General features: G+C 44.6%; 1 protein-coding gene across 2 annotated transcripts in view; it reads left to right on the forward strand.

Moving 5' to 3' along the window:
- The window catches only part of KREMEN1 (kringle containing transmembrane protein 1), a 74,376-nt gene that overhangs the window by 20,572 nt on the left and 27,909 nt on the right, over positions 1 to 25,895 (forward strand). For both annotated transcript variants that reach the window (XM_058693182.1, XM_058693183.1), the window contains exons 2-4: positions 1,628 to 1,790; positions 7,263 to 7,354; positions 25,755 to 25,879. In XM_058693182.1, the coding sequence (XP_058549165.1) occupies positions 1,628 to 1,790; positions 7,263 to 7,354; positions 25,755 to 25,879 (380 nt within the window). The remainder of the gene's footprint in view (positions 1 to 1,627; positions 1,791 to 7,262; positions 7,355 to 25,754; positions 25,880 to 25,895) is intronic.

A 25,895-nucleotide genomic window follows, 5' to 3' on the forward strand; every position in this document is an offset into this window, starting at 1 on the left:
TTGAATCCACCAACCATGGGATCATGACCTCAGCCAAAGTCGGACACTCATAGGCACCCCTACCTGATGAGTCGCCCTTACCGTAATATATGAATGTCACGCCAAACGTGATAAATTGTTACGACGTTCTGTACGGCCTGGGATTCCAGGTTATTTTGCCTGTCCATAAAACCATGCTATTCCAGACAAGACACAGAGCCCAGATAGTAGGAGGAAGGGGGTACAGGCAGAGAGATGGTCTGTGGATAGATTTTAAATATAAAAAGAAGTATCTTCTAGGGGTGCCTGAGTGGCTCAGTCAGTTGAGTGTCTGACTTTGGCTCAGGTCATGATCTTGCAGTCTGTGAGTTCAAGTCCCATGTTGGGCTCTGTGCTGACAGCTCAGAGCCTGGAGCCTGCTTCGGATTCCGTGTTGCCCTCTCTCTCTGCCCCTCCCCCACTTGTGCTCTGTCTGTCTCTCTCTAAAAAAAATAAATAAACATTAAAAATAAAATAAAGAAGCATCTTCTAGAATGTAGATGTGCTCATGTTGTTCACGTGCTTAGACTGAAGTAGGCGCATGCACTTCACCAGGAGGCAGCACTAAGAGCCCTTCATACCGGAAGTTATAGGTCAGTGCCTGCCAGGGGAAGGAAAGAAAGACAGCTGAGAATGTCAGTGTAACTCCCCCAGATCGTCAGGTTCCTGGTGAGACATCTTCAAGAAGTGTTTGAAGTACTTCTATCTGTCAGTTTCAACTAAATTAATTTTTAAAAATTGCTCTTTATACTGTGCCTTTCCCATGAATCTCTGTGAATTTAATGCATGCAATATGTGGGGGGAAATCCTATCAGCCTCAGTTCCCATCCCCCCAAAGTCTGAGAAGCAGATTTTAGAAGCACATGGTTGCACCTGCAAGGATTTTGTCATTTTATTAACTGGACCTGAGACGATGTTCAGTGTGTCTTGTAGGGAGGAATTTCAGAAAGAGGTGAGAGAAAAATGCCAACTTGGCCTCTGCTCGCTCCCTCCTGTTGACTGTTCTGTTGCATCTCTATCTCAAACAGCATGGGGAGGACTGTTCTTCATTACCAGGGAATGTGAGTCATTCCCAGACTTGTGTGATTGGGATTCCAAAGCGTTGCTGTATCCGATGGTCTTATTAAATCCAAGTGTCAGTGCAGCCTTTCAGACTGTAGGGGAGAGCTCAGTTACAGCTGGTGACCTGGTTCTAGTTACCACACAGAGACACTGGCGAGACCAGTGACCCCCTCCGAGCACCCAGAATTCCTTGTGATGGCTGTTGCCAACGGTTCCCAGATTTGGGGGTTTCCTGGTTCACTTCATGGGCTTCAATACATTTCACCTCCGTGTTTATATCCTAGTTGGGATCTGTATACTTTAGGGGAAAAGTATCTGTAAAGTGTCTGTAGACAAGCTATTGCCAAGACTAGCCTAGCATTTGGAGGGGACTGCATTTCAGATTTACTCAGCCCTAGCGATGTTAACTTCATGGTGTCCAGGATCTAGCAAGACACTATCCATTTCCAGCTGGGTCCAAACAAAACAAATAAAACATCAACCAGAGAGGGAGGAAACTGTGGATGTTGCCAGAAAATTAGTTTGCTCTGTCTTTTCTTTCTCCTAGAATGTTTCACAGCCAATGGTGCAGATTATAGGGGAACGCAGAATTGGACGGCACTGCAAGGCGGGAAGCCATGCCTGTTCTGGAACGAGACTTTCCAGCATCCATACAACACTCTGAAATACCCCAATGGGGAGGGGGGCCTAGGCGAGCATAACTATTGCAGGTAAGATGGGGCCACAGAGTGCTTTAAAAAAAAAAATCTTTGGCCTTCTTTTCCAGTCCCTTCCAGCCTAGCTCACAGCTATGGAAAGTTTCTTTGTCTCCTTTTGGTTAATTCAGAAGGCCTTTCTTATTACTCTTTTAAAAATCCTCTTTTTGGGGCACCTGGGTGGCTCATTCAGTTGGGCATCTGACTTCAGTTCAGGTCGTGATGTCACAGGTTCGTGAGTTTGAGCCCCACATCAGGCTCGCTGCTGTCAGCCTGGCAGCGCAGAGCCCCCTTAGGATCCTCTGTCCTCCTCTCTCTGCCCTTCCCCCATTTCCACTCTCCCCAAAATAAATAAATACTAAAAAAAAAAATCTTCCTCCCACACCTTGCATGTGTATATGCACACGTGCACGTGTGCATATGCGTGCATGCGCACACACACACACACACACACACACATGCACACCACAGTCTACTACTCTTTTCTTTTTTTTTTTTTTTTAATTTTTTTTTTTTAACGTTTATTTATTTTTGAGTCAGAGAGAGACAGAGCATGAACGGGGGAGGGTCAGAGAGAGGGAGACACAGAATCCGAAACAGGCTCCAGGCTCTGAGCTGTCAGCACAGAGCCCGACACAGGGCTCGAACTCACGGACCGCGAGATCATGACCTGAGCCGAAGTCGGCCGCTTAACCGACTGAGCCACCCAGGCGCCCCTCTACTACTCTTTTCAACCTCAGTTGCTTTGATACTGGTTTTCAGAGCTCTGCTTTCCCATCTGATTACTTACAGGTCTCTTGGGAAGGGATTTCTTAGTTGGCCCTACCACCAGTGGACAATACATAGATAGCCAAACTTCTTAAGCTGCTGTGAATGCGGTGGTCAGGCAGAACACCGTGTGTGGCCCAAACTTTCTGCTTCTGAGCAAAGGAAGCTGTCCTACATTATCTACCCTCTGCCAGCCCAGGATAACCTTGCTCTGGGAACAGCTATAGCCATCAGATCTGTGCTGTTTCCTTCCTTTCCATAGACTAGGGTGTTTCTTTGGTCTTAACCTTCTGTCTGACTCTGGCAGGGTCTCTTCACCTGAGATCCAAGGTGCTTCAAATGTGTACTTGCAGTTTTCTGCAGAGATGATCCATGACTTAGATCAGAATCTGGATCAGATTCTCAAAATTATCAGTGATCCCAAACAAGTTAAAAATCACTGGTCTATAGGGACAAGAGTAAAGAAAGCACAGAGCCCTATGTGGGGCTCAAACTCACGAACCGTGACATCATGACCTGAGCTGAAGTAGGACGCTTAACCTATTGAGCCACCCAGGCAGCCCAGGAGCAAAGAAAGATTCTAAGCACTTTTGGTTACAACTACATTTGAACGATTTATACTCAAGATCCTGATAATGTGACTCATGGTTCAACACTGTGTAGAATTTAGTTATTATTAGGACAGGTGCAAAGGCAGCCTGTTGAGCCATCAGGACAGGGGGAAATGATCACTGAGTGACTCTTTGAGCCACACACTGTGTCGCCGCTTCTACCAATACGTTGGAATCTCAACCATGGCACTGTCAACCCAGCTCAGCCGACATATTCACACCTACATTGCATGGGCCACACTGTTTACCTTCTGCTCTCCCTACGTACCTTTGCTAACACTCCAGGACCCTTGTGGATGTCTTGACGTCTGAGGCCTGTCATCCTGGTCATGCCTGTGCCTTCAGGTCTTTCTTTCACCTCTGCTCTAATTTTTTTTTTTTTTTTTTTTTGGGACAGAGAGAGATAGAGCATGAACGGGGGAGGGGCAGAGAGAGAGGGAGACACAGAATCGGAAACAGGCTCCAGGCTCCGAGCCATCAGCCCAGAGCCTGACGTGGGGCTCGAACTCACGGACCGCGAGATCGTGACCTGGCTGAAGTCGGACGCTTAACCGACTGCGCCACCCAGGCGCCCCACCTCTGCTCTAATTTGTACCAACTGGCCATTTCCCTACAGTTGCTGTCGCATTATTTCTTAGTTGTTATTATAAAAATATTAAAAGCTCCCCCCCACACACAAAATTCTCAGAACTACAGATACATGTTTAAGTAAAGCCCCTGTTTTACATCTTTCCCCTGAAATCCTCAGCAAGCCCCATCTCCCAGAGGTAACAATCTGTGGTACTTCGCATTTTGCTATCTATTGCATTTTATCATTAAAGTTACATACGCTCATCAAGTCATTCTTTTACATTTTATTTTCAAAGTTATACATATTCATTAGAATTTTTGCATAATTAAAAAAAATAACCCCACTCCATTTCTGGTTTATTTCCTTCCCTTGCTTTTGCTATTCATAGAAATAGTTGGGTTGGGTTGGGAAGAGTATTTAGGAAGGGAAACCAGTGTCGGGTTTTGTTGTTGTTTTTATTTATTTATTTATTTATTTTTAATTTTTTTTTTTTTAACATTTATTTATTTTTGAAACAGAGAGAGACAGAGCATGAACGGGGGAGGGTCAGAGAGAAGGAGACACAGAATCTGAAACAGGCTCCAGGCTCTCAGCTGTCAGCTCAGAGCCTGACGCGGGGCTCAAACTCACGGACCCTGAAATCATGACCTGAGCCGAAGTCGGCCACTCAACCGACTGAGCCACCCAGGCGCCCCTTGTTGTTGTTTTTCCATTGTTACTTATACTCTCGTTCTGAAGTGTCTCTTGGGCTACTGGTTTATGCTGTTATTCTGTTGCTTTCTGTCAATATGTCTTCTCAGAAGAGGTCCTGGGTTTAAGTCTGACTTTGAGGTAAATTTTAAATTTCCAAAAAGGTTTGATTTATATGAAAAAAAAAAAAAGAGTCTTTTGTCATAGATTAGCACCTGGCCCTACATAGGCTCCCAGAAGTGCACAGTAGTTATCCATTGTGAGAGTAAGGGGGGAACCACCCTCTTCCTGGCCCTGGCCAGCTGCAGCCTCTCCTTTGATTTGATGGAATGTACCAGACCTGAACTACCAGTTTTTACTTCAGAAGAAAGGAAGGCTCTGAAATGTTGATTATCATCACATCGGAGGGTCCAGGGCTTTTGTTTTAGCACTGCAGCGAAGTCCAGGATGAATTTGCTTATTCTTTATTAAGCTATTCTGATGCTTTTCAGAATGGTTTTTGACATTGATAATAAACAGTTGTTTTCAAAGGTCTCTACCAAATAGTACATCAAAGCTGGACACTGAATAGAGGGAGGAAGATGACAGTGAAATACTGTTTAAAGAAGGGCTTTGTACAAGTTCTCCTGCTTTGATTTCTCGGCTGATATCCGACACCATGTTTGTCTTGTGCTCCGGTGCCAGACCCGTCGCAGTTGAGATGTCTGCGAGATGGCGAGTGATGGGAATGCACTTCTCCAGGCTCGACGGCTCTGGATTAGAGGGGAAGCAGAGGGACCGGGAAGAGCAGAGTTGGCGCTGGCACCTGCCCTTGGGCACAGAAAATAAAAGGACCCTTTGTGCTTCAGGGCGGCTTATCTTCTGGACCACACAATAGGCTTATCCCTCTCAGGCCTGATTGGGGTGGCTCCTAAGCTCCTGGCTGCAGGGTCTCTATGCCCATTTCCGGCCTAACTGGAGTGTCAGGTTTCCAGTGTTCTGAGTTGCAAGAAAGGGAGCTCAGAAAGCAGTGGGGAGAAGGCAGGGCTTTTCTGCGTGCCTGGTAACCCTGTCATTTTGGGGTCTGTTTCAGCAGTGTAGCCCATATTGTCAGGGCATCCTTGACTTGAAAAGACCTTCGAGGGCATTTAGAAATGTGAAATAAACCTTTTAAAAATATCACTGCTGTATCAGAAGTTGGTACCAGAATCACAGGATTGCATGTTCTGCCTGATGGCTTAGCTTTGTTCAGAATTTTCTGAGAAGTTAGTATCTTGAGGTAGGAAAAGGACCTGTTTCTATCAAACGTGTGTCGACTAGACTGATCCTGGTGAAAGCTTGTCAGTGGAGTCTGTATTATGTGAATTTTATTTTACTGTTTAAAAAATCACACAGTGTTCATCGTAGAAGAAATAGGGAAATAAAGAGAATCAGAAAAGAAAAGGGATTAAAATTACTGCTAGTCTCATTCTCCAGAGATACTTTCCAGGGTTTGATGGGTATCCTTTCTTGAAGCCATCTTCTCAAATAACGGGGTTGTGTTCCCAATCGTGTTTTAGAACTACCCTTTTAAAAAACCTAACAAGATGTGGATATGTCTTTATATCAATAGATGTGTCTCTACACTGCATTTTTAAAAAAAAAAAAATTTTTTTTTAACATTCATTTATTTTTGAGACAGAGCATGAATGGGGGAGGGGCAGAGAGAGAGGGAGACACAGAATCCAAGCAGGCTCCAGGCTCCGAGCCATCAACCCAGAGCCCAACGCGGGGCTCGAACTCACGGACCGCGAGATCATGACCCGAGTTGAAGTCGGACGCTCAACCGACTGAGCCACCCAGGCGCCCCTACACTGCATTTTTAATAGACACTCAGCATTCCCTTATATGGATATAACCTATTTATGTAACCAATCCTTAATAGTTGTTTCTGACTTTTTTTGTATTGTCAAAATGCTGTGGTGAACATCTTTGTAAGTGAAGATTTCCTTAAAATAAAGTACTAAAGGAGAAATTGCCTGGCAAAGGGGCTTTGCATATTTTTAGGGCCTTTGCCTCTAATTACCAAATTGCCATCCTGACCATTTGGGTCTATTCACATTCTTATCCACAGTATTGAGCACACCTGTGCTCTCAGCCATGGGAGTCACTGTGTTCACACTTAAGGTGCCAGTGCTGCTTGGCATGATTTGTTCTGTGGTCAGTTGTCCTGGTTACACTGTCGTGAATTTGTGTAAATATGAATCACCTTTGCTCATTACCCACACCACCCCCTGCCCCCAAACTCTAAAGTATATGTCAGAGTGCATAAGCTTGTTCTTGTAGTGTTACCGTTTTTCTCTTCCTCTTCTTTTTCTTCTTCTTTTTTTAAGTAATCTCTACGTCCAATGTGGGACTCAGACTCATGACCCTGAGATCAAGAGCCCCCAGCTCTACCAACCGAGCCAGCCAGGTGCCCCCCCATTTTTCTCTTCTTCATAAGAGGCAGCACTGAGATGCATACCAATGATTAGAAATAACACAGAGGCTGGGGCGCCTGGGTGGTGCAGTCGGTTAAGCGTCCGACTTCAGCCAGGTCACGATCTCGCGGTCCGTGAGTTCGAGACCCGCGTCAGGCTCTGAGCTGATGGCTCGGAGGCTGGAGCCTGTTTCTGATTTTGTGTCTCCCTCTCTCTCTGCCCCTCCCCTGTTCATGCTCTGTCTCTCTCTGTCCCAAAAATAAATAAAAAACGTTGAAAAAAAAAATTAAAAAAAAAAAAAAGAAAGAACACAGAGGCTGACGCGTTCCTTTTTGGTAATACTGAAAAAGCAATGAGCCAGTTGACTTAACACGACAGAAATGTTACTTACATGTTCTTTCCCCGACAGAAACCCAGATGGAGATGTGAGCCCTTGGTGCTACGTGGCAGAGCACGAGGACGGCGTCTACTGGAAGTACTGTGAGATTCCTGCTTGCCAGAGTAAGCCCCTGACACACCAGCCGAGGGTTTCGGGACACTGAGCAGCAAGGGTTCAGAGTGGAAGGTCACTGCCAGAGGACAGGTCATTCAGGCAGGTGGATTTCATGAAGCAGATCAAAGGAGATGCCGTCCTGGGCTGAGGATTTTCACATCTCTTATTGAGGCTTTTCAGAAATTGAATGCCTGCTTCCCTCAGGACCCCATTCCCTTGATGGATAAGCCCACCCAGAATTTCTACTTCTACTTAATTTCCTCATGCTGATTCGTTCATGAATAGAGTTGGCATGAACTCAATAGCAAGCCAAAGAGGAAAAAACTACCTTATACTTTTGGGAATGAATTGTCTAGAATGAATGAAGAATCCCTTGATAGACAGTAAAACTAAGTTATGACATTAGCTATTTGCATTTCACGCACTATCTCCCCTGAAGACTGGTATTCAGTAAGTATTTAATTGATACTCTCCAAAGCCAACATGGTAGTCCCTTTCCTCATGTTAGCATAAAGATGTTCTGTTGTTATTTATAATAACCCATACCTCATTGCTCTCTACTACTGAGAACCCAGTTTCTTCAGCATTTTACTCCACGGCCTGTTTTCTAGCTACTTCATGTTTCTATATTCAGTGTTTATTATATGCGAGGTGCAAAGGCAGAAAGATATGCTGACCCTTGGGGAATATGTGATGTGGCAGAGAATCTTAGGAAGATACTTGAAAACAAGGTGGAAAATATTGCAGGAAGGTTTAAAGTACAGAAGCCAAAACTACAATGGCATTTTTTTTATATGTATATTTTTTAAACGTTTATTTATTTTTGAGACAGAGAGAGACAGAGCATGAACGGGGGAGGGACAGAGAGAGAGGGAGACACAGAATCAGAAGCAGGCTCCAGGCTGCGAGCCATCAGCACAGAGCCCGGCGCGGGGCTCGAACTCACGGACCACGAGATCATGACCTGAGCCGAAGTCGGAGGCTTAACCGACTGAGCCACCCAAGCGCCCCTACAATGGTGCTTTAAGGAGCTTCCTAATGTAGTGTTCTTGACAACTTTTTAAATAAGCCAACGAGGCAGGTTTTCTCAGTTCCTAGAGCTGAGGGAATATTCATAATCATTCTACCCGGTTGTCTTTTCCATATTATTTACCCTCACTCCTGGCCCTGCCACCTTCCTCGCTCGTCAGGTCAGGAGGCTATGTGTGTACAGTGACATGGAGGTTCACGTGGGACCTGGGACCTCTCACTCACACCCACCACACCAGTCTGAATTCTGTTGCCTCACAGGGCAGGGGCATCCCCTGAACCAGCGCTGCAGGCCCCAGCTCTCAACTTCTAAAAGTTAAACTTTCGAATGGCACCACTGCCTGGCAGTGAGGCCCTGGCCTCCCTATCCTTCCAACCCGAGTATGCCTTGATTCAGTCCCAAAATCGAGAAAACAGTAAAGACCAGCAGAATGGGCTTTTGCTCAGTCTGTTTAATCAAATTTTTAAAATGAAAAACATCTCATTTGGCTCTAGTTATGTAAAGAAGAAAGGGGCAGGGGGAGAGGAAAGCAGATTTTCCTCGGTCCATTTGTTCTACACAAAGATAGTCTTTTAGTACCAGCCTATGTCATTCTCTCAGGAATGGCGAAGAGGGGATTTCAATCTGGCCGCTTTTATTTGGAAAGATAATCCTCAACTCACATTTATAAAATATAGTTTGGGCCAACGGGAACTGACTCATGCGGTCACTGAAACTAAGTTTCAGAAGAGAGAATCACCGGAAAATGAAACAACCCGTCTAGTACCCCTCTAATTCCTAATATTTGCTGGATATGCCTCACTGTTCCAAAAAAGGAAAATCAAGTATAATTTCCTTTCCTTATGGTCCTTTGGTAGCCCTGTCAAAGCTTCTAAAGTTGGCCTTGAAATGGTCTGGGCAGGGAGACATACAAAAGTTGGGAATGAGAGCTGAGGAGTACCTGGTTTGGGAGGTGGCGGGGGAGGGAACAGTGTCTGGCTTTGGTTCTTTGGAAAACCCTTCCATTCGCCCTGTGGGCACCAGGGCTCCCCCATCTAGCTAAGCCTCAGACCTTGGACCTGGCAGAACATTATGCTTCGAATGTGTCTGATTAACATTGCTGAGAAAGACTTCTGGGCTGTTTGAAGCAAGAAACCTTGGTAATTGCCTACCGGACTCAACGGAGATCCAGCCTGCCTATTTTAGGCCAGTTTTGCCCTATTTCTGGATGTGGAGTCATAATTTTCATGAATAACACTAACCCTCTGTGTGAAGCCCACTATTCACGATTAGCGTCGAACTTGTCATACAGGAAAAGGCCTGTGACATGATCAGATTCCTGGAAAGTTCATATCTGAATATAACAGACCCAGCAGGAGCTGGGGGAGTGGATGTTTAGGGACAAAGCAGAATGTGGTTGAATGGCGGGCCATTGTGTGGAGACCGGAATTCTGCCTGTCAGCGTGTTACGGACAGAGCTAAGAAAGCAGGGAGGCAGAGACGAAATATGATTCAAACCGGGGGCAAAGAGAAGCGTGAACTGTGTTTTTGACCTAAGGAGACTGGATCAGAACTTACCCCTTAAAAGGTGAACAACTCTGAGGTAACTGGATTTACTCTTCAAAGCACATCTGCTGGTATGTTTCTCAGAAACCCCAAGTTCCTATTGCAGACAGAACAAATATAGATCGGCAAATTTCACCATCATCGAGGTTACCATCCCTCTAGATCCCATCCTCTACAACTCTGAGTGCTGTTGGTTTGGCTGTTGAGGGGGAAACCATTTGGCTTAATACCTGTTCTTTGCATATCTCTCTTTTGTTAAACCATCCTCCTCACCATTCTCATTCCCACTGATTTCATTGCTTCCGAGGGACACACTTGAATGGACCTCAGCATGGCTTCTGATTTGTTCTATCTTACCTTTAGGTTCTTTATAAAAGTTTGGTATAGTTTTGTAAAAGTTATCTAGTTCTGAGGTGGAAGGAAATCTACAAATGGCATTTAAAGGCAAATTTCCTTCACAAAGCTGATTTGGGCTTTGAGAAACAACAGACATGATAAATTTACATTCTCATCTCTGAGAGCTATTATTTGTTTGGTATAAAGCACTCACCTGACATTTACAAACTCAACTATAAATATTCATCTCTAAAATAGGGAAGTTTGAACACAGACTATTAGATTATATTAAGGAATCACTGTTAATTTTATTGGGTACAATACTGGCATGGTGGAGATATATATATAAATAATCTTTGAAGTCATTTTAAATTATGGATACATACTAAAATATTTGTGGTTGAGGGGCACCTGGGTGGCTCAGTCGGTTAAGCATCTGACTTTGGCTCACGTCGTGATCTCACAGTTTGTGAGTTCGAGTCCCATGTCGGGTTCTGTGCTGACAGCTCAGAGCCTGGAGCCTGCTTCAGATTCTGTGTCTCCCTCTCTCTCTGACCCTCCCCTGCTCATGTTCTGTCTCTCTCCTTCAAAACTAAATAAACATTAAAAAAATTTTTTTTAATATTTGTGGTTGAAATGATAATGTGTCTGGAATTTATTTTAAAATGATTTAGGGGTGCCTAGGTGGCTCAGTTTGTTGAGCGTCCGACTTCGGCTTGGGTCATGATCTCGCGGTCTGTGAGTTTGAGCCCCGCATCTGGCTCTGTGCTGACAGCTCAGAGCCTGGAGCCTGCTTCGGATTTTATGTCTCCCTCTCTCTCTGCCCCTCCCCCACTCATGCTGTCTCTCTCTCTCTCTCTCTCTCTCTCTCTCTCTCTGTTAAAAATAAATAAACATTAAAAAAAATTTTTTTTAATGATCTAGCCTCCCAAAGAATAAATAGGTCAGATGAGGGGAATAGATGAAACTAGAATGATTTTTAAAAAAGTGAATATTTGTTGATGCTGGATGACAATGGGCTTGTTAGTCTTTCCTGCTTTTGTGTATGTTTGAAAGTTTCATAAATCCTATTATCATATCTTAAAATTTTATAATATTTTTTAAATGTTTATTTGTTTTGAGAGAGAGAGAGAGAGAGAGAGCAGGGGAGGGGCAGAGAGAGAAGGAGAGAAAGAATCTCAAGCAGATTCCATGTTGAACGTGGAGCTCGATGCGGGACTCTATCTCATGACCATGAGATCATGACCTGAGCCAAAATCAAGAGTAGGATGTTTAACCAACTGAGCCACCTAGGTGTCCCAATTTTAGAATATTTTTTAAAGTATTTAAAAGTAAATATATAAATACAACATTCAAAGTATCTGGGTTCAAATGTGTAACATAATTAACCCAATTAACCTAAATTGTAATACTTTTGCACATAGCTCACAGGTATCTGAGTTAGTTACTAAAGTTAGTGATTAAAGTTTTAGTTATTGGGGCGCCTGCGTGGCTCAGTCTGTTGGGCGTCAGACTTCGGCTCAGGTCACGATCTCGCGGTCCGTGGGTTCGAGCCCCGCGTCGGGCTCTGGGCTGATGGCTTGGAGCCTGCTTCCGATTCTGTGTCTCCCTCTCTCTCTGCCCCTCCCCCGTTCATGCTCTGTCTCTCTCTGTCTCAAAAAAAAAAAAAAAAGTTTTAGTTATTAAACTTATTAAGGGGCACTGGCAGGCTCAGTTGGTAGAGCGTGTGATTCTTGAGCCCCACATTGGATGTAGAGATTACTTAAAATAAAATCTTAAAAAACAAACAAACAAACAAACTTATTGGGGCATCTGGGTGGCTCAGTCGGTTAAGTGTCCAACTTTGGCGTGGGTCATGATCTCACAGCTCGTGAGTTCCAGCCCTGCATCAGGCTCTGTGCTGATAGCTCTGAGCCTGGAGCCTGCTTTGGATTCTGTGTCTCCCTCTCTTTCTGTCCCTCCACCCCTCTCAAAAATAAATAAACATTTTAAAAAATCACTAGCTGTGACAAATGACATTTTTTAGGTTCTGACCATATGCAGTACCTCGCACGGCACAGGGAACACAAGGATAGCATGGTCTGCAGCCTTTGGGGAGTCCCAAGTCTAGGACCAAGGATAGACACATGAACAGATAAGCATATGCAACATACTGTGTAATAAATGAGATGAGCAGAAGGTTGGGAACAGTGTAGGAGGTAAATCTTCCCTGGCATGGTGGGAGGCAGGGGCTACTCTTTATCAAAAAGAGCGTCTGGAAGAGGTGGGATCTTGGCACATGGCTTCTCCAACTGTTAGTTTCCTTATGAAAATGTAGTAGTAGTACAATCACAGGGTTCTTATTAAAGTGCAGATTCTGAGTCAGTAGGTCTGGGACAGGCTAGAGACTCTGCAGTTCTAACCAGTCCCTGGGATGCAGAGCTGTAGGACTACACTTGAAGTAGCCAGGTACTAGATGTTAGGGTTGGTGGAGTAGGGAGGGTATTGGGGGAACAGTTTGCACGCATGCACACATTGGTGAATTCCTAGGCAATGTCAGTGTTGCTGAGATAGAAATTTTATTTATTTTTTAAGTTTATTTATTTACTTTGAGAGAGAGAGAAAGAGAGAGAGAGAGAGCAGAGGAGGAGCAGAGAGAAAGGGAGAGAGAGAGAATCCCAAGCAGGCTTAGCACCACCAGCACAGAGCCCCATGTGGGGGCTGAAACTCACGAACTGCGAGATCATGACCTCAGCCGAATCAAGAGTCAGATGCTTAACTGACTAAGCAACCCAGGCATCCCAAGATAGAAATTTTATAGAAGGAAGGGCAAGAGATGAGGTCTGAGAAGAATTAGGTGGGGCCAGATAATGGACAGTCTTGTGGTCTGGGTACAGAGCTTGGACTTGACCCAGGAAGATGGTGATGAGGTTGAAGAGTATGGAGTGTCAGAAAGAGATGTTTTGCCATAGCTTCTCAAGCTTCCGCGTTAGGGATTTGGGACGAAGTTTCTCCCTGTTAATCTGTGAGAAGTTCTCCAGAGATTGCATCCTTCATACAAAGGAGCCAGCCCCCAGAGGGTGTCAGCCACAGCACCTCTGCAAAATGGGGCCTTTGCTGACTTCACTGGCTCAAGTGCCTTTTAATTAAATGCCACCTTGACCTTGTTAAAACAGATTTGTTGTTCCCTACAAAAATGCTTCCAACTGTGACCCCTAAAAAGAGTTTTTAAAGCTATGTTCAGAGCTTGCGTAAAAAAGCCAAGGGCACTTTGGCAGTGGTTGTCAAGGCAGTCTCTCAATTACAGAAAATGTTTTGTCTCTGTTAGCAGTTTTTGCATTTTAATGTCAGCACTGATATTTAGCATGTTTTAGCTTTTATTTCAGCTGTTATTGAGTACCTGCTATGTATGAAACACGTATATTCACATTGCCTCACTTAACCTTTGCCAGAAATGCTGTGAAGCAGGTGCTATGTCCACTCCCCACCCACCATTGTTTAGATGAGACAATGAGGCTGGAGTAGTGAAGTGATCTGATGAGGATTACACCCTGAGCCGAATCGGATTTGAATCTAGGGCTCCTAATGGCAAGCCCAGTGCCCTTTCCTTCCAGTACTTGAGAACAGCCCCATTTCCTTTATTTCCTTGAAAATGGGGGCCCTGGGATGGATCCAGGCTACTGTTGAGGTCATTCTTGAGAATTTTCTTGGCGGATTGTTTGGGAATTAGAGTTTGAAATTCTGATAGTATGCCGAATTATTAAGATTGCCTTTTTGACATTGTGGAAACCGAAGGATTAACTCAGTGGCGACAGAGGGTCTGCAGTTCAAGCTGTTAACTCTAAGTCAGTCTCTTGTCTTCTTTGAGTTTGGGAAATCCCAAGCCCCAGGAGGACCGCAGGCTGTGATGGTATCCAGGAAGCATTTGTGCACAGCAGAACCACTCTGTAGGATGTTGGGCCGTCTCTGCGGGTGTTCCCAGCCCAGCTGTTCTCAGCTGGGAAGGGGGTCCCCAGAGTTGGGCCCTTTGCGTGAAGCACTGCACCAGGCGCCTTGTCCAGGCCTGGGGGTCTCTCCCAGCACTGTGCCCTCATTGCATGGGCTGAAGTTCACCTCCGAAAAGACACATCTGTGTGCATCATTAACACTTCCCAGCTAAAACGAAACCCCACATTTTAGCTGATAGCCAAAGCCATATTGAAATGACTATTAATAATATAAATTATGCAGACCATTTTTTTTTTCACTTCTTCTCTCCGGCCATTACAATTACTTAACGGCTTTGTTTCACTGAGTCCTTTTAGATTCACATTACATTAGCATATGTCAGACTCCTGCTTTATACGATTCATTTTTGCTTTATGGGAGAAGTTTTGTTTTCCCAGCTAGGCTAAGCTGTTCAAAGATAGGAGCAGGGGTAGCTCTGGAACTTCTGTGAAGGAGAGACGAAAGATGGAAAGGTCTGACTTAAGTTGAAGCTGCATTTGTGTAGCAGGTGCTCTCTTTTGACATGGATGGGATGTTAATTACAGAGGGTGCTGATGGCATCTTTCCCCCTCAAGCCGTATATTTAAACAATCTTCTGCAACACCTAGCACAGTGGAGACCATAGCACATGCTCATTAAATATTCTTGATGATGTGACATCATGTCTCTTCCAGTAAGAAAGACAACACAAGTTAATGGAAAGAATGTGGACGTCAGAGTCATACTGGCTTAGATTTGAATCTTAATCATTCAATGGCTTTTGGCAAAATGACTCTCCTCTGAGCCTTGGTCTCCTCCTTTGTCCCTTCTTGGGTTCTTTTGAAGATTCGGTAGGTAAAGTGCACAAAACCCCAAGTCCAGGGCCCAGCACCTGGTGGGCATGGAAGTCCTAGCAGGTATTATGGTAGCCTGGGCTTTCCGCAGGGAATGGACTGCTGTTGGCATATTCCCCGTCATGCAATTCCTAAATAGGTTATTCCTAACCTGTGTGTTATTTCTGTCCATTCCTTTTTTATCTGACTAGCCATGGGGCTCGGTAGCATGCCTCAGCTGCTGGGGCAGCCACTCCCCTGGGGCCTGATGTGGCATTGCAGTCAGGGAACACAAGAGGCCCTGCATTTGTTCTCACAGTACAGTTTTATGGTTTCAGATCTGGTGGTTACTCGATTGTTCTTTGTTTTTGGCAGTAGATATTATTTAATTTTCCATGAGGAAACTTTCTGAACTAAATGGACATTTTCCTCAATGACAGATATATACTGTATTTCCAAAATGTTCTAAAGCACAGTTGGGTAAGTCATACTAATAACTTAAAAAGGGAAAATCATTCAGATCAAAAGGGTCATTTTACTGAAAACCTTTACACTTGCACTGGCCTGTAAGGAATATACATAAACATAAGAAAGAGTCCCTACTGTCAATTTTATGATATAATTAGGAATCTGAGTTATAAACATGGGAAGAAATTGGAGGCCAGCCCACCAGTTACATAAATAAGATTGAATTAGGAGGTGGAGCACAGTGAATTTTTGCAGATGAGAGGGCTCTCAGTAGGGTGGGGGAGATTGGAGGCATCATTACAGAGAAAGGCAGATGGGGCTAGACGAGTCAGGGCACACCAGGTCATGGAACAGCCTGTCAGGGACTTGGAGGAAGGACCCAGGATTGTTGTACGTGTGGACTGGGGAACCTGCTGCCGAAGTAGAGGAGTGGACAGGGAGGGACCAGGTGAGGCCTCGAAACCTCAAAAGCCAGAGTTGGTTAGTTGGGGACTGAAACACTGAAAGCCCTAGTTTAAGAAGATGAGCCCAGTGTCCATTTACAGGATGGATCCGAGGAAGGAAGTCTGGGGAGGAGAGGATGGGTGTGGATTTCTAAATCCAGGGCATCAGGGTCTGAGCTGTGACGGCAATAGTGAGATAAGACAGGAAGGGTTAAATCTAAGATACATTTAAGAAGAAGACAGAAGTTGATGACAAGTAGAATATATAAGGGATGGAACAGCAGGAAGAGTAAAAGATGCCTCTGTGGTTCCTTGCCTGGGATATTTGTGGTGTCCCTGAGAAACAAAAGTTCAAGTCAACAAACTGAGCTCTTCTTCCCAGAGACACAGCTGTATCATTCCTCCTGAACTTGGACTGACCTTTTGTCGAGTAAGGTGTTTCAGCTGTCTGTTACTGTGCAACAGTACAGTTTGGGGTGCCAAACCCTTGTGACCTAAGATAACAACAGCTTATCATTTCTCCTGCTCGTGTGGGTTGACCAAATTTCAGCAGGGTGGTTCTTTTGCCACTCTCATCTGGGCTTAGTCTGGTGGCTGCATTCTCCCGGGGGCTCTGCTGGGGCTAGAACATCCAAGATGACTACAGGCTTCTACCTGGATGACCACTTTTTCCAACAGCGTACTCAGGCCTCTCACATGGTGGCTGGTTTTCAAGAGAGACAAAGTAGAAACTGCCAGTCTTCTTAGCGCATGAACTCAGAAGTCCACCACATTCTGTTGATCAAAGCAAGTCACAAGGCCAGCCCGGATTCAAAAGCAAAGGAAATTGATGCCAACTCTTAAAGTAGGGAGCAACCCTCATGTATGGGGAGAGGCAAGATCATTAGATCCTCTTTTGAAGACTGTCTACCACATTAAATCACCAGAAATTCAGTTTCAGAGAAGGAACTCTCACCAAAAGAGAACTACCACTGTGATTCATCAGGGCCATGTGGGGGTCAGGATCCTTAGGAACTCTTACTACCTTCCCCTAAAGGTAAAATTTCATAGGGGAAGAAAAGTCTGTGTTTACTTACATTTACATCAGGTCACAGTCCGGGTGACCTGATAGGAGACTCAGAGACATGAGTAGTGCCACTTCCAGAATCAGTATGACTACAAAGGACAGCTAATGTTTAGAAATAAAGTTAAATAAGTACAGTGGAGCCATACTGGCATAGGACTTGGACCAAGATGGCAGCTGCCAGATCTGGAACGGCAGTTGTAGATGGACAGGATGGGGAGCAGTGCACTTGTGGTCATGGTTCATGGTTGAGGGAGTGGATGAGTCTACACCTAACCCATCAACTCTCAGAAGGATGTATTTGGAATGATTGGTCTTCAAATAGGACACCAATGGCATCATCTCATGTGAACTTAGTTCTTGTTCCCATGAAGGGAAGAAATCAACTACTGAGACACCAATGTGAGGTCCCAGGGGCGGAAGATGGTCTCAACATAAGGTGAAATGACTTAAAATAAGCAGAGTCACCACATTTCATTTCTTCATTTCTGAAGAAGCAGATTTCACTTATAAGAAAGGAGCCAAGGAAGTTTTCTAAAATGCCAGATAAGAACTTTGCTTCTGGTTTCTTTTTTTTTTTCTTTTTTTTTTTTTAACGTGTATTTATTTTTGAGACAGAGAGAGACAGAGCATGAACAGGGGAGGGGCAGAGAGACAGGGAGACACAGAATCTGAAACAGGCTCCAGGCTCTGAGCTGTCAGCACAGAGCCCGACGCGGGGCTCGAACTCACGGACCATGAGATCATGACCTGAGCCGGAGTCGGACGCTTAACCGACTGAGCCACCCAGGCACCTCTGCTTCTGGTTTCTTAAACAAATATCCCAGATCTGGTTAGAGCACTGGGATAGAAAACACAGTTGCAGTCAGGACTTCTTATATAAATTGCCATCTGAAGATATGTATTCACACTGAGCTTTTGCCATAATGGACATGCTTTCTATCTTTGTCAGGAATTGATTGCCAGGAATAGAACTCACTCAAGCTAACTTGAGCAAAAAGGATTTATTGGAAGGACGTTGGGAATATAGTGCAGAACCCCCATTCATGTGCCCCAAGAACCTGGGAGGAAAGTACCCATTCTTGCCATCTCTCTCTGGAGCCCCATGGTCTCCCACCTCTGCCTCTCTCTCTCAGGATGGTATCCATTCTTCTTCCTCTTTGTGGACCAGAAGAATCAGCTCACTCCTCGACTCAGGTGGCCCAAAGATGGCTGGTTGTCTTAATTCCCACTTACAGAACCCTACAAGTCTAGTGCTCACAATTCACGAACTGAAATCCCAATTCCAGCTTTTCTGGGAGAAAGAATCTGATGGGACCTATGGGAGTCAGTCAGAGGATGGAGTCTTTTGGCCTGTTCCCAACCAGCAGCAGAGGAGGGATAGGAGCAGCTCCTCTGAGAAGGTGCCATGGGCAATAGGTGGCCCTTAGAAAAGGGTTGTCAGCCATGGAGGCCCCTATGGAGGTATACGTAGCACCTTCACAATGAGGCCACAATTATATCCAAATGTAATGGGTGGTTAGTCAGCCTGCCTGGCTGTTTCCCAATGGTTCCTTGTGATAGTAAAAGAACAATGGTTCCTGGATTAATCTGAATAGAGAACCATCTCCCCTCAGCCACCTCTAAAACTTTTATCTTCGTCAAGACCTCTGAACATCTGAAGAGAATGTTGCTAATTAACTGTCATGTGTTTTAAAGCACTGACTATGATAAACAAGGGGTCTGTTTGTATTTTAAGATGATTTTTTTTTTAAATTGAAAGTGATGAAGTCGCTTTGGTAAGACGAAAAATGCATGACCAAGCCACAGGACTTTAAAGTGGTCTTGAAAGTAAAAAAGGAATTTGAGAACAAATATCCTTTTTCAAATTGACTTTTCCTCCCTGCTTCTGGGAAGAGCTAAGGGTGGGACACGGTCTGGAAATGCACTCAGTTGGCCAGTAATGCTTTTGAAGACTACATGACGTGTCTTCTCCGGCGAGACTTGGAGCCACACTTTCCAGCGCGAGTCAGAGGGCAGTGGCACCCCTCAGAGGCTGGCCACTGTCTCAGAGGCTGGCCTCGTGGCACACAGAGTGTTGAGGGACTAGTGTGTTTGAGAAGTCAGTCTTTAATCTTACTTCCATTCAGTTCGCCAGACTGGCCCTATGAGAAAAGGGAACAAAACCACAAAGTGAGAATCTGCCACCCTCGAGCTTACTTGTGATCTCCAGTTCCATCTTCTGGGCCCCCATGGAAGGCCCTTAACCTTGCTGGACGGTGGTTTCTTCTTTGTCACATAGAATAACCTCATGCATGCTGCCTTCCTCAAAGGGCTTTGATTTCCATGTGAGATGCTTATGTGGAAGTCTACTGTGTGCTCACCAGATGTAAGAGATCGATGTTTTAATATCTGGAATTAAACCCATTTTTTTGAGGTGGCTGCCTTTGATTTTGCCTTTTAACTCAATGAATGCTATTTTCGTTTTCTATTACTGAGCAAGTTGTTTCTGTTTGTGTGGTGAATGATGAAAGCCCTATTATATATACAGCTGGCCCTTGAACAATGCAGGGGTTAAGGGCCCTGACAAACATCACACATAACTTTTGACTCTCAAAAACTTTACTCATAGCCTGCTGTTGACTAGAAGCCTTACCGATAATATAAACAGTGAATTAACACATACTTTGCATGTTATATTTCTTATATGCTGTATTCTTACAATAGAAGCAGCTAGAGAAAAGAAAATGTTATTAAGAAAATCATAAGGAAGAGCAAATAACACTTCTAGTCCTGTCCTGTCCAAAATCCACATAAAGTAGACACGTGCAGTTCAAACCCTTGTTGTTCAAGGGTCAACTGTGATGGTAATAAACACTGTTTATTCCGCACACATCATCTTGTCAGGCCTTGTGGTGCTTACTTTATTTACATTATCTCATTTTAATTCTCAGAAGAACCCTTTGAGGCCATATTGCTTCTCATTCCACCGTGGATGAAACTGGGGCCAGAATTCACCCTGGGGTCTGTCCGACTCCAGAGCTCCCATTTGTGATTGCTGCAGAATGCTCACTGCTCCCGAACAGATGGCAGTAGTGACAGTGTCCTTCAGAATATTGCCTCAGACCGGGACGTGAGCACACAAAAAGCAACTCCCGAACTACAGGATGGATGCCAGAAAGTGAGGATCCTAGAGTCCCTCCCTCTTTTGGAAACCACTTGTTCTTATTTTTCACACAAATCTAATAAGCTCGATGGTATTGTTGTAAGCCCAAGAAGCAGCAGATTAAGAGGGTACACAGAGACAGTAGCACAGAGTAGATGCTCTCTGAGACTCCTTCCAGTTCCGACGTTTTGAGCGTTCAGTAGCCCAGGCTGGTAACCAAGGGGACAGACTTAGCTATTGAAGTCAGACACAAGAATGTAAAAAAGCACACCAGGCTGGGGCCATTTGGTGAAGCACATTTGATGACCTCAAGCCACCAAGAGAAATTTAAAGTAGGTTAAACAAAGTTGTTTTTTTTTTTTTTTAATTTTAATGTTTATTTTTGAGAGAGAAAGAGAGAGTATGAGTGGGGGAGGGCAGAGAGAGAGGGAGACACGGAATCTGAAGCAGGCTCCAGGGTCTGAGCTGTCAGCACAGAGCCCGACACGGGGCTCGAACTCACAAATGGAGAGATCACGACCACTTAACTGACTGAGCCACCCCAGCACCCCAAGTTTTTTTTTTTTTCTTTCAGAGAGAGAGCAAGGGCAAACAGGGAAGGGGCAAAGAGAGAGGGAGAGAGATTCTTAAGCAGACTCCATGCCCAGCAAAGAGCCCAACACAGGGCTCAATGTCAGGACTGTGAGATCATGACCTCAGCCGAAATCAAGAGCTGGATGCTCAACCGACTGAGCCACCCAGGGACCCCCTAAGTTTTTAAAAAGAAATAGCTAATGCATTTTAGTAAGGTTCTTTCCAGATAAAGGATAAAACTTTCCAGATAAAACTTTTTTCAGATAAAACTTTTCCTGATAAAGGATAAAACTTTAAGTTTTCGAGTTAACCTTTATGGAAACTCCGTTATCTTGAATGGTGTTTTCTTTTTTCTTTTCTGTTTTGAGAGAGAGAGAGTGAGAGTGAGAGTGAGCAGGGGAGAGTCAGAGAGAGAATCTTACGCAGGCGCCGTGCCCAGTGCGGAGCCCGACATGGGGCTCGATCTCATGACTGTGAGATCATGACCTGAGCTGAAATCAAGAGTCAGACACTTAAGCAACTAAGCCATGTGCCCCTTGAACAGTGTTTCTGATAGCCAAAGAGGACAGTGTGTGGGGTGCCTGGGTGGCTCAGTCAGTCAAGCATCTGACACTTGATCTCAGCTCAAGTCTTGATCTCAGGGTTGTGGTTCAAGTTCTGCACTGGGCTCTGCACTGGGCTCTGTGCTGGGCGGGAAGCCTACTTAAAATTAAAAAACTAAAAAAAAAGAAAACAAGAGGGCAGTGTGCAGGCAGGAGTCAGAACCAGTGGTCACTAGCTTTAAGTGGATGTTGTTATGCAGATGGGCTCTACATTTCACTTCCACCCTACTCTCTTCTTTCACTGCTGCCTAAGAAATACCTTTACCCACTCACTCCATGGTTCTGGGTGGCTGGTGCAGAACATGCTTGTGCATCCAGTGTGCAGTTTAAATTTTTTTTTTACATTTATTTATTTTCAAGAGACAGAGCACAAGTCGGGGAGGGGCAGAGAGAGAAGGAGACACGGAATCCAAAGCAGGCTCCAAGGTCTGAGCTGTCAGCACAGGGCCCGACGCTGGGCTCGAACTCACAAACCTTGAGATCATGACCTGAGCTGAAGTCAGACGCTTAACTGACTGAGCCACCCAGGCGTCCCCCAGCGTGCAGTTTTAGAGCACGGCTCCGTGAATACAGAGCCCTGGGAATACAATGGTGTGTGGAAGATACAGCTCTACCCTTAAGTCGTTCATGGTTAATTGGGGAGAGAGACACATGAACAAGTGTTTAGAATCAAGCGCAGCTTAGGCTGCTATAGGACTACACAGCAGGAGCATATAATCTTCTTTGTAGGGTAGAGGGGGCCTTCCCTGGGGGAAGCAGTGCTTAGGCTGCAATGTTAAGCAGGAGAGAGTATTCCAAGCAAAGGAAAGGGCATGTACAAAAGTCCAGAGGCCAGAAAGCAACGTGCAGTGGGGAACCTTGCACATACACTGTCATTTAATTTGGCCTTCATCTAGGACCTGAGCTGAGGGAAAGGGGGGGAGGGGAAGGGGAGAAAGCAGCACAGGTCAGGCAGGGCCTTGTGTACCATGTGAGAGAGTTTGGACTTGATCCTGAGGGGCTTTGTGGGTTTTCGGCAGGGTCCCTGCATACGTCTCCAGCTCCTACTGTTTTTCCCTCTCTCTGTCATGGGTCACCCTCACTTCTTTTTGTTCCTGCAGAGGACAGCATCGTTCTTGCCTCAAAAGCCTTTGTCATTACCCTTCCTTATGCCTGCCACGTGTGGTAAAGATTATTCTGGTTGCAGTGTACTAACCATTTTAGGATGCGCCTAGAAGCAAGGAGGTAGAAGAGGGGGCTAATGCAGTGGTCTAAGTGGGAGGAGATGGTGGCTTAACCTGAGGAAGTGGCAGCATGGAGATAGACATGGACAGATGTCTGCGGTATGCAAGGAGGTGGAATTGATGGTAATTGGCAAGTGATTGACTTGGGCATGACAAGCGTGATACCTTAGGCCATGGAGATTCAGGTGGATGGAGCTACGGCGTGGTACGGTCTGACTTCCAGAGATCCACCACACCACCCCACTGGAACATGAACTGCCTGGTTTTGCTCATCAAACTGTGAGCGAAGCTTATAAGTTCCAGCTGCATTAATGCAACCCATAGCCTTGTTTACGTCTAATCTTAACATTTATGATTATACGCCTTGGGCTCTCTATAAGCTAATACATAATAACGTGCTTACTTATGAGCATAATAGAATAAATGAGACAAAAATCAGAATAAATGACCAGGATGATGATGATCAAGTAGTTTTTATTAAGAACCATTAAATACATGGCTCAGGTTTCCATACACAAGGTCCCTTTAACAAACTCGGCTTATAGGTTACGCCCCCGCCTAGAGACACTTAACTCACTGCATTTGTTTAACCTCTAAAACCCAGCCATTCCCAGGCCAGGCTCTCACTGAACACCGGACTCCTACCGCCTAGAGCTTTTCTGTTTACATTCGCCACTATAGAGATTTGGTTTGTTTCCAAAAGATGCATTTTAACATTTGTGTGGTGAGCCACATTTGTTATATTTGAACCATGTGTGACGCAAGGGAGAAGGGTAACCACTTGGCTAGAAGGGGAAGGGTGACTCTTTTGGTTAGCAGTGGTACTTCCTGCCAATTTAACAGGAACTGGTTAGATGTTGATGGTGGCAGAAATTTAGAAGTGTGTGTATGTACATACATACAGAATATGCCAACAGGCTAATGTGGATGTAAACCTTGTTAAACTGAACCATGCTGTTTTCTAGTCTTTTTTTAAAAAAAAAAAAAAAGATTTTTAATTTCTTGTTTAAGTTTATTTATTTTTATGAGAGAGAGCACAAGCAGGGGAGGGGCAGAGAGAGAAGTGGGGACAGAGGATCCGAAGCAGGCTCTATGCTGACAGCAGGGAGTCCGATGCGGGGCTTGAACTCACAAACCGTGAGATCATGACCTGAGTTGAAGTCAGACACTCAATCAACTGAGCCACCAAGTTCCCCTTAAAAGATTTTGTTTTTAAGTAATCTCTACACCCAGCATGGGACTCAAACCCACAACCCTGAGATTAAGAGTCACACACTCCACCGATTAAGCCAGCTAGATGCCCCTTTTTTCTAGTCTTAAATATAAAGGAAAAACACTTTCTAGGAGTCTGTTTGGCTCACTTTGGAATTAGATAATATATCTAGGTCTTAACTGACCTAGAAGTGCTTCTAGGACGAGGCCTCATTCATGTCTTATTATGTCTTCAGTTATATAAACTGTGAGGAGCCAAACAGCAAAAATAGGGGAAAGGGCTTCATCTGATAGTGGAGTGATTCATAAGTTAATAACACAGATGGAAAACTAAGACCCAGAGAGGCTGATTTGTCCATGGCCCACAATAAATTCCTTCCTTCCTTCAACAAACATATATTTAGTAGGTATTATATAGGTGTATTAGTTATCTATTGCTGTATAACAAACTACCCTAGAACTTAGTTACTTAAAATGACACACATTTATTGTCTTACTTTCTATGGGTCAGGAAATCTGGACATGGTTTAGCTGGGTCCTCTGCTTCTAGGTTTCTTACCAGGCTGCAATCGTGGTGTCTTCTGGGACTGGGGTCTCATATGAAGGCTCCACTGGAGAAGAACCTCCTTCAAGTGTACATAGTTGTTGGTAGGATTCAGTAACTGTAAAAACTGAAAGTCTTGGTTTCTTGCTGGCTATTGGTTAAAGGCCACCCTCAGTTCCCTGACACATGGCTTCTCCGACATAGCGTATTGTTTTATTAAAGTATATAAGCCAAGAAGGCAATAGATAGAGTCTACTAGGAAGACAGAAGTCACAGGCTCTTATAACCTAATCACAGAAATGGAGTCCCATCAACTTTATCACATTCTGTTGGTCAAAAGCAGTGATGCAGCCCACACTCAAGAAGACGGGATTCCACAATGGCATGAACACCAGGAGATGGGGATCATTGAGTGCCATCTTTGAAAGCTGTCTACCACAGTTGATACATATATTCAGGTTTCTTTATTCTCAGATATAGCTTTTTCTACTAGACAAAACCATCCGATTACATGATTGTGAAACACTAGTATGTTCACTGTGGTAAGCTGAATAATGACCCCCCCCCCCAAAATGTCTATCCTGTAATCTCTGGAATCTTTTAATATGTTACCTTGCATGGCATAAAAGATTTTGCAGATGTACTTAAGTTGAGGATTTTTAGACGGGAAGATTATCCAGGTAGGCCCAATGTCATCACAGAGGTTCTTATAACAGAGAAGCAGAAGATCGGAGTCAGAGAAGGTGATGTGATGCTGGAAGCAGAGGGAGGGAAGGAGATATGATGGAGGCAGAGTTTGGAATGGTGTGGCCACAAGCCAAGGATTAGGGGCAGCTTCCAGGAGATGGAAAAGGCAGGGAACAGATACCCCCTGTGCCTCCAAAAGGAACAAGTCCCTGCTAACCCCTTGATTTCAGTCCTGTAAGATCCATTTAGTACTTCTGACCTCCTGAACTGTAGGATAATGAATTTATGCTGTGTTAAGCCAATAGATTTGTAGTGATTTGTTCAAGCAGCTACAGGAAATGAATACACTCACTGAAGGCACTTTGGGAAGCCCACTTATGGAGCTCTCTAAGAACAAGGGGAGGCACAAGACAGGATGAAGGGCTTCCAAGGGCTTTTCCTGCCCTCCGGTGACTCCGAAACATAATTTGCCTATTGTAACTTCTCTATTTTGAGGAAATTGCTCTTAGTTCTCTTCAGTACTCAGTGGGTTAGTTAAAGGTGGACCCGGGCCTCACACTCTTCACAAGAAAACAGAAACGTGGCATTTGCCAGATTACACTAAGACTTCCATTTTTAAAGCCTGTTGCTTATTATTTATTTGTACCTTAGGAGTAGAAACGTTAGCTGAGATGAAAGTACCTGGCACAAATCTCTCTTCCTTCTTTGTGTTTCACAGCCAGATGTTGTGAAATTCTTTTGCTTTTCTTTTTTCTCCAGTGCCTGGAAACCTTGGCTGCTACAAGGATCATGGGAACCCACCTCCTCTAACTGGCGCCAGTAAAACGTCTAACAAACTTACCATACAAACCTGCATCAGCTTTTGTCGGAGTCAGAGGTTCAAGGTAATGGCTCTATGGC

Source organism: Neofelis nebulosa, chromosome 11, assembly GCF_028018385.1.
Source record: "Neofelis nebulosa isolate mNeoNeb1 chromosome 11, mNeoNeb1.pri, whole genome shotgun sequence".
Lineage (NCBI taxonomy): Eukaryota > Metazoa > Chordata > Mammalia > Carnivora > Felidae > Neofelis > Neofelis nebulosa.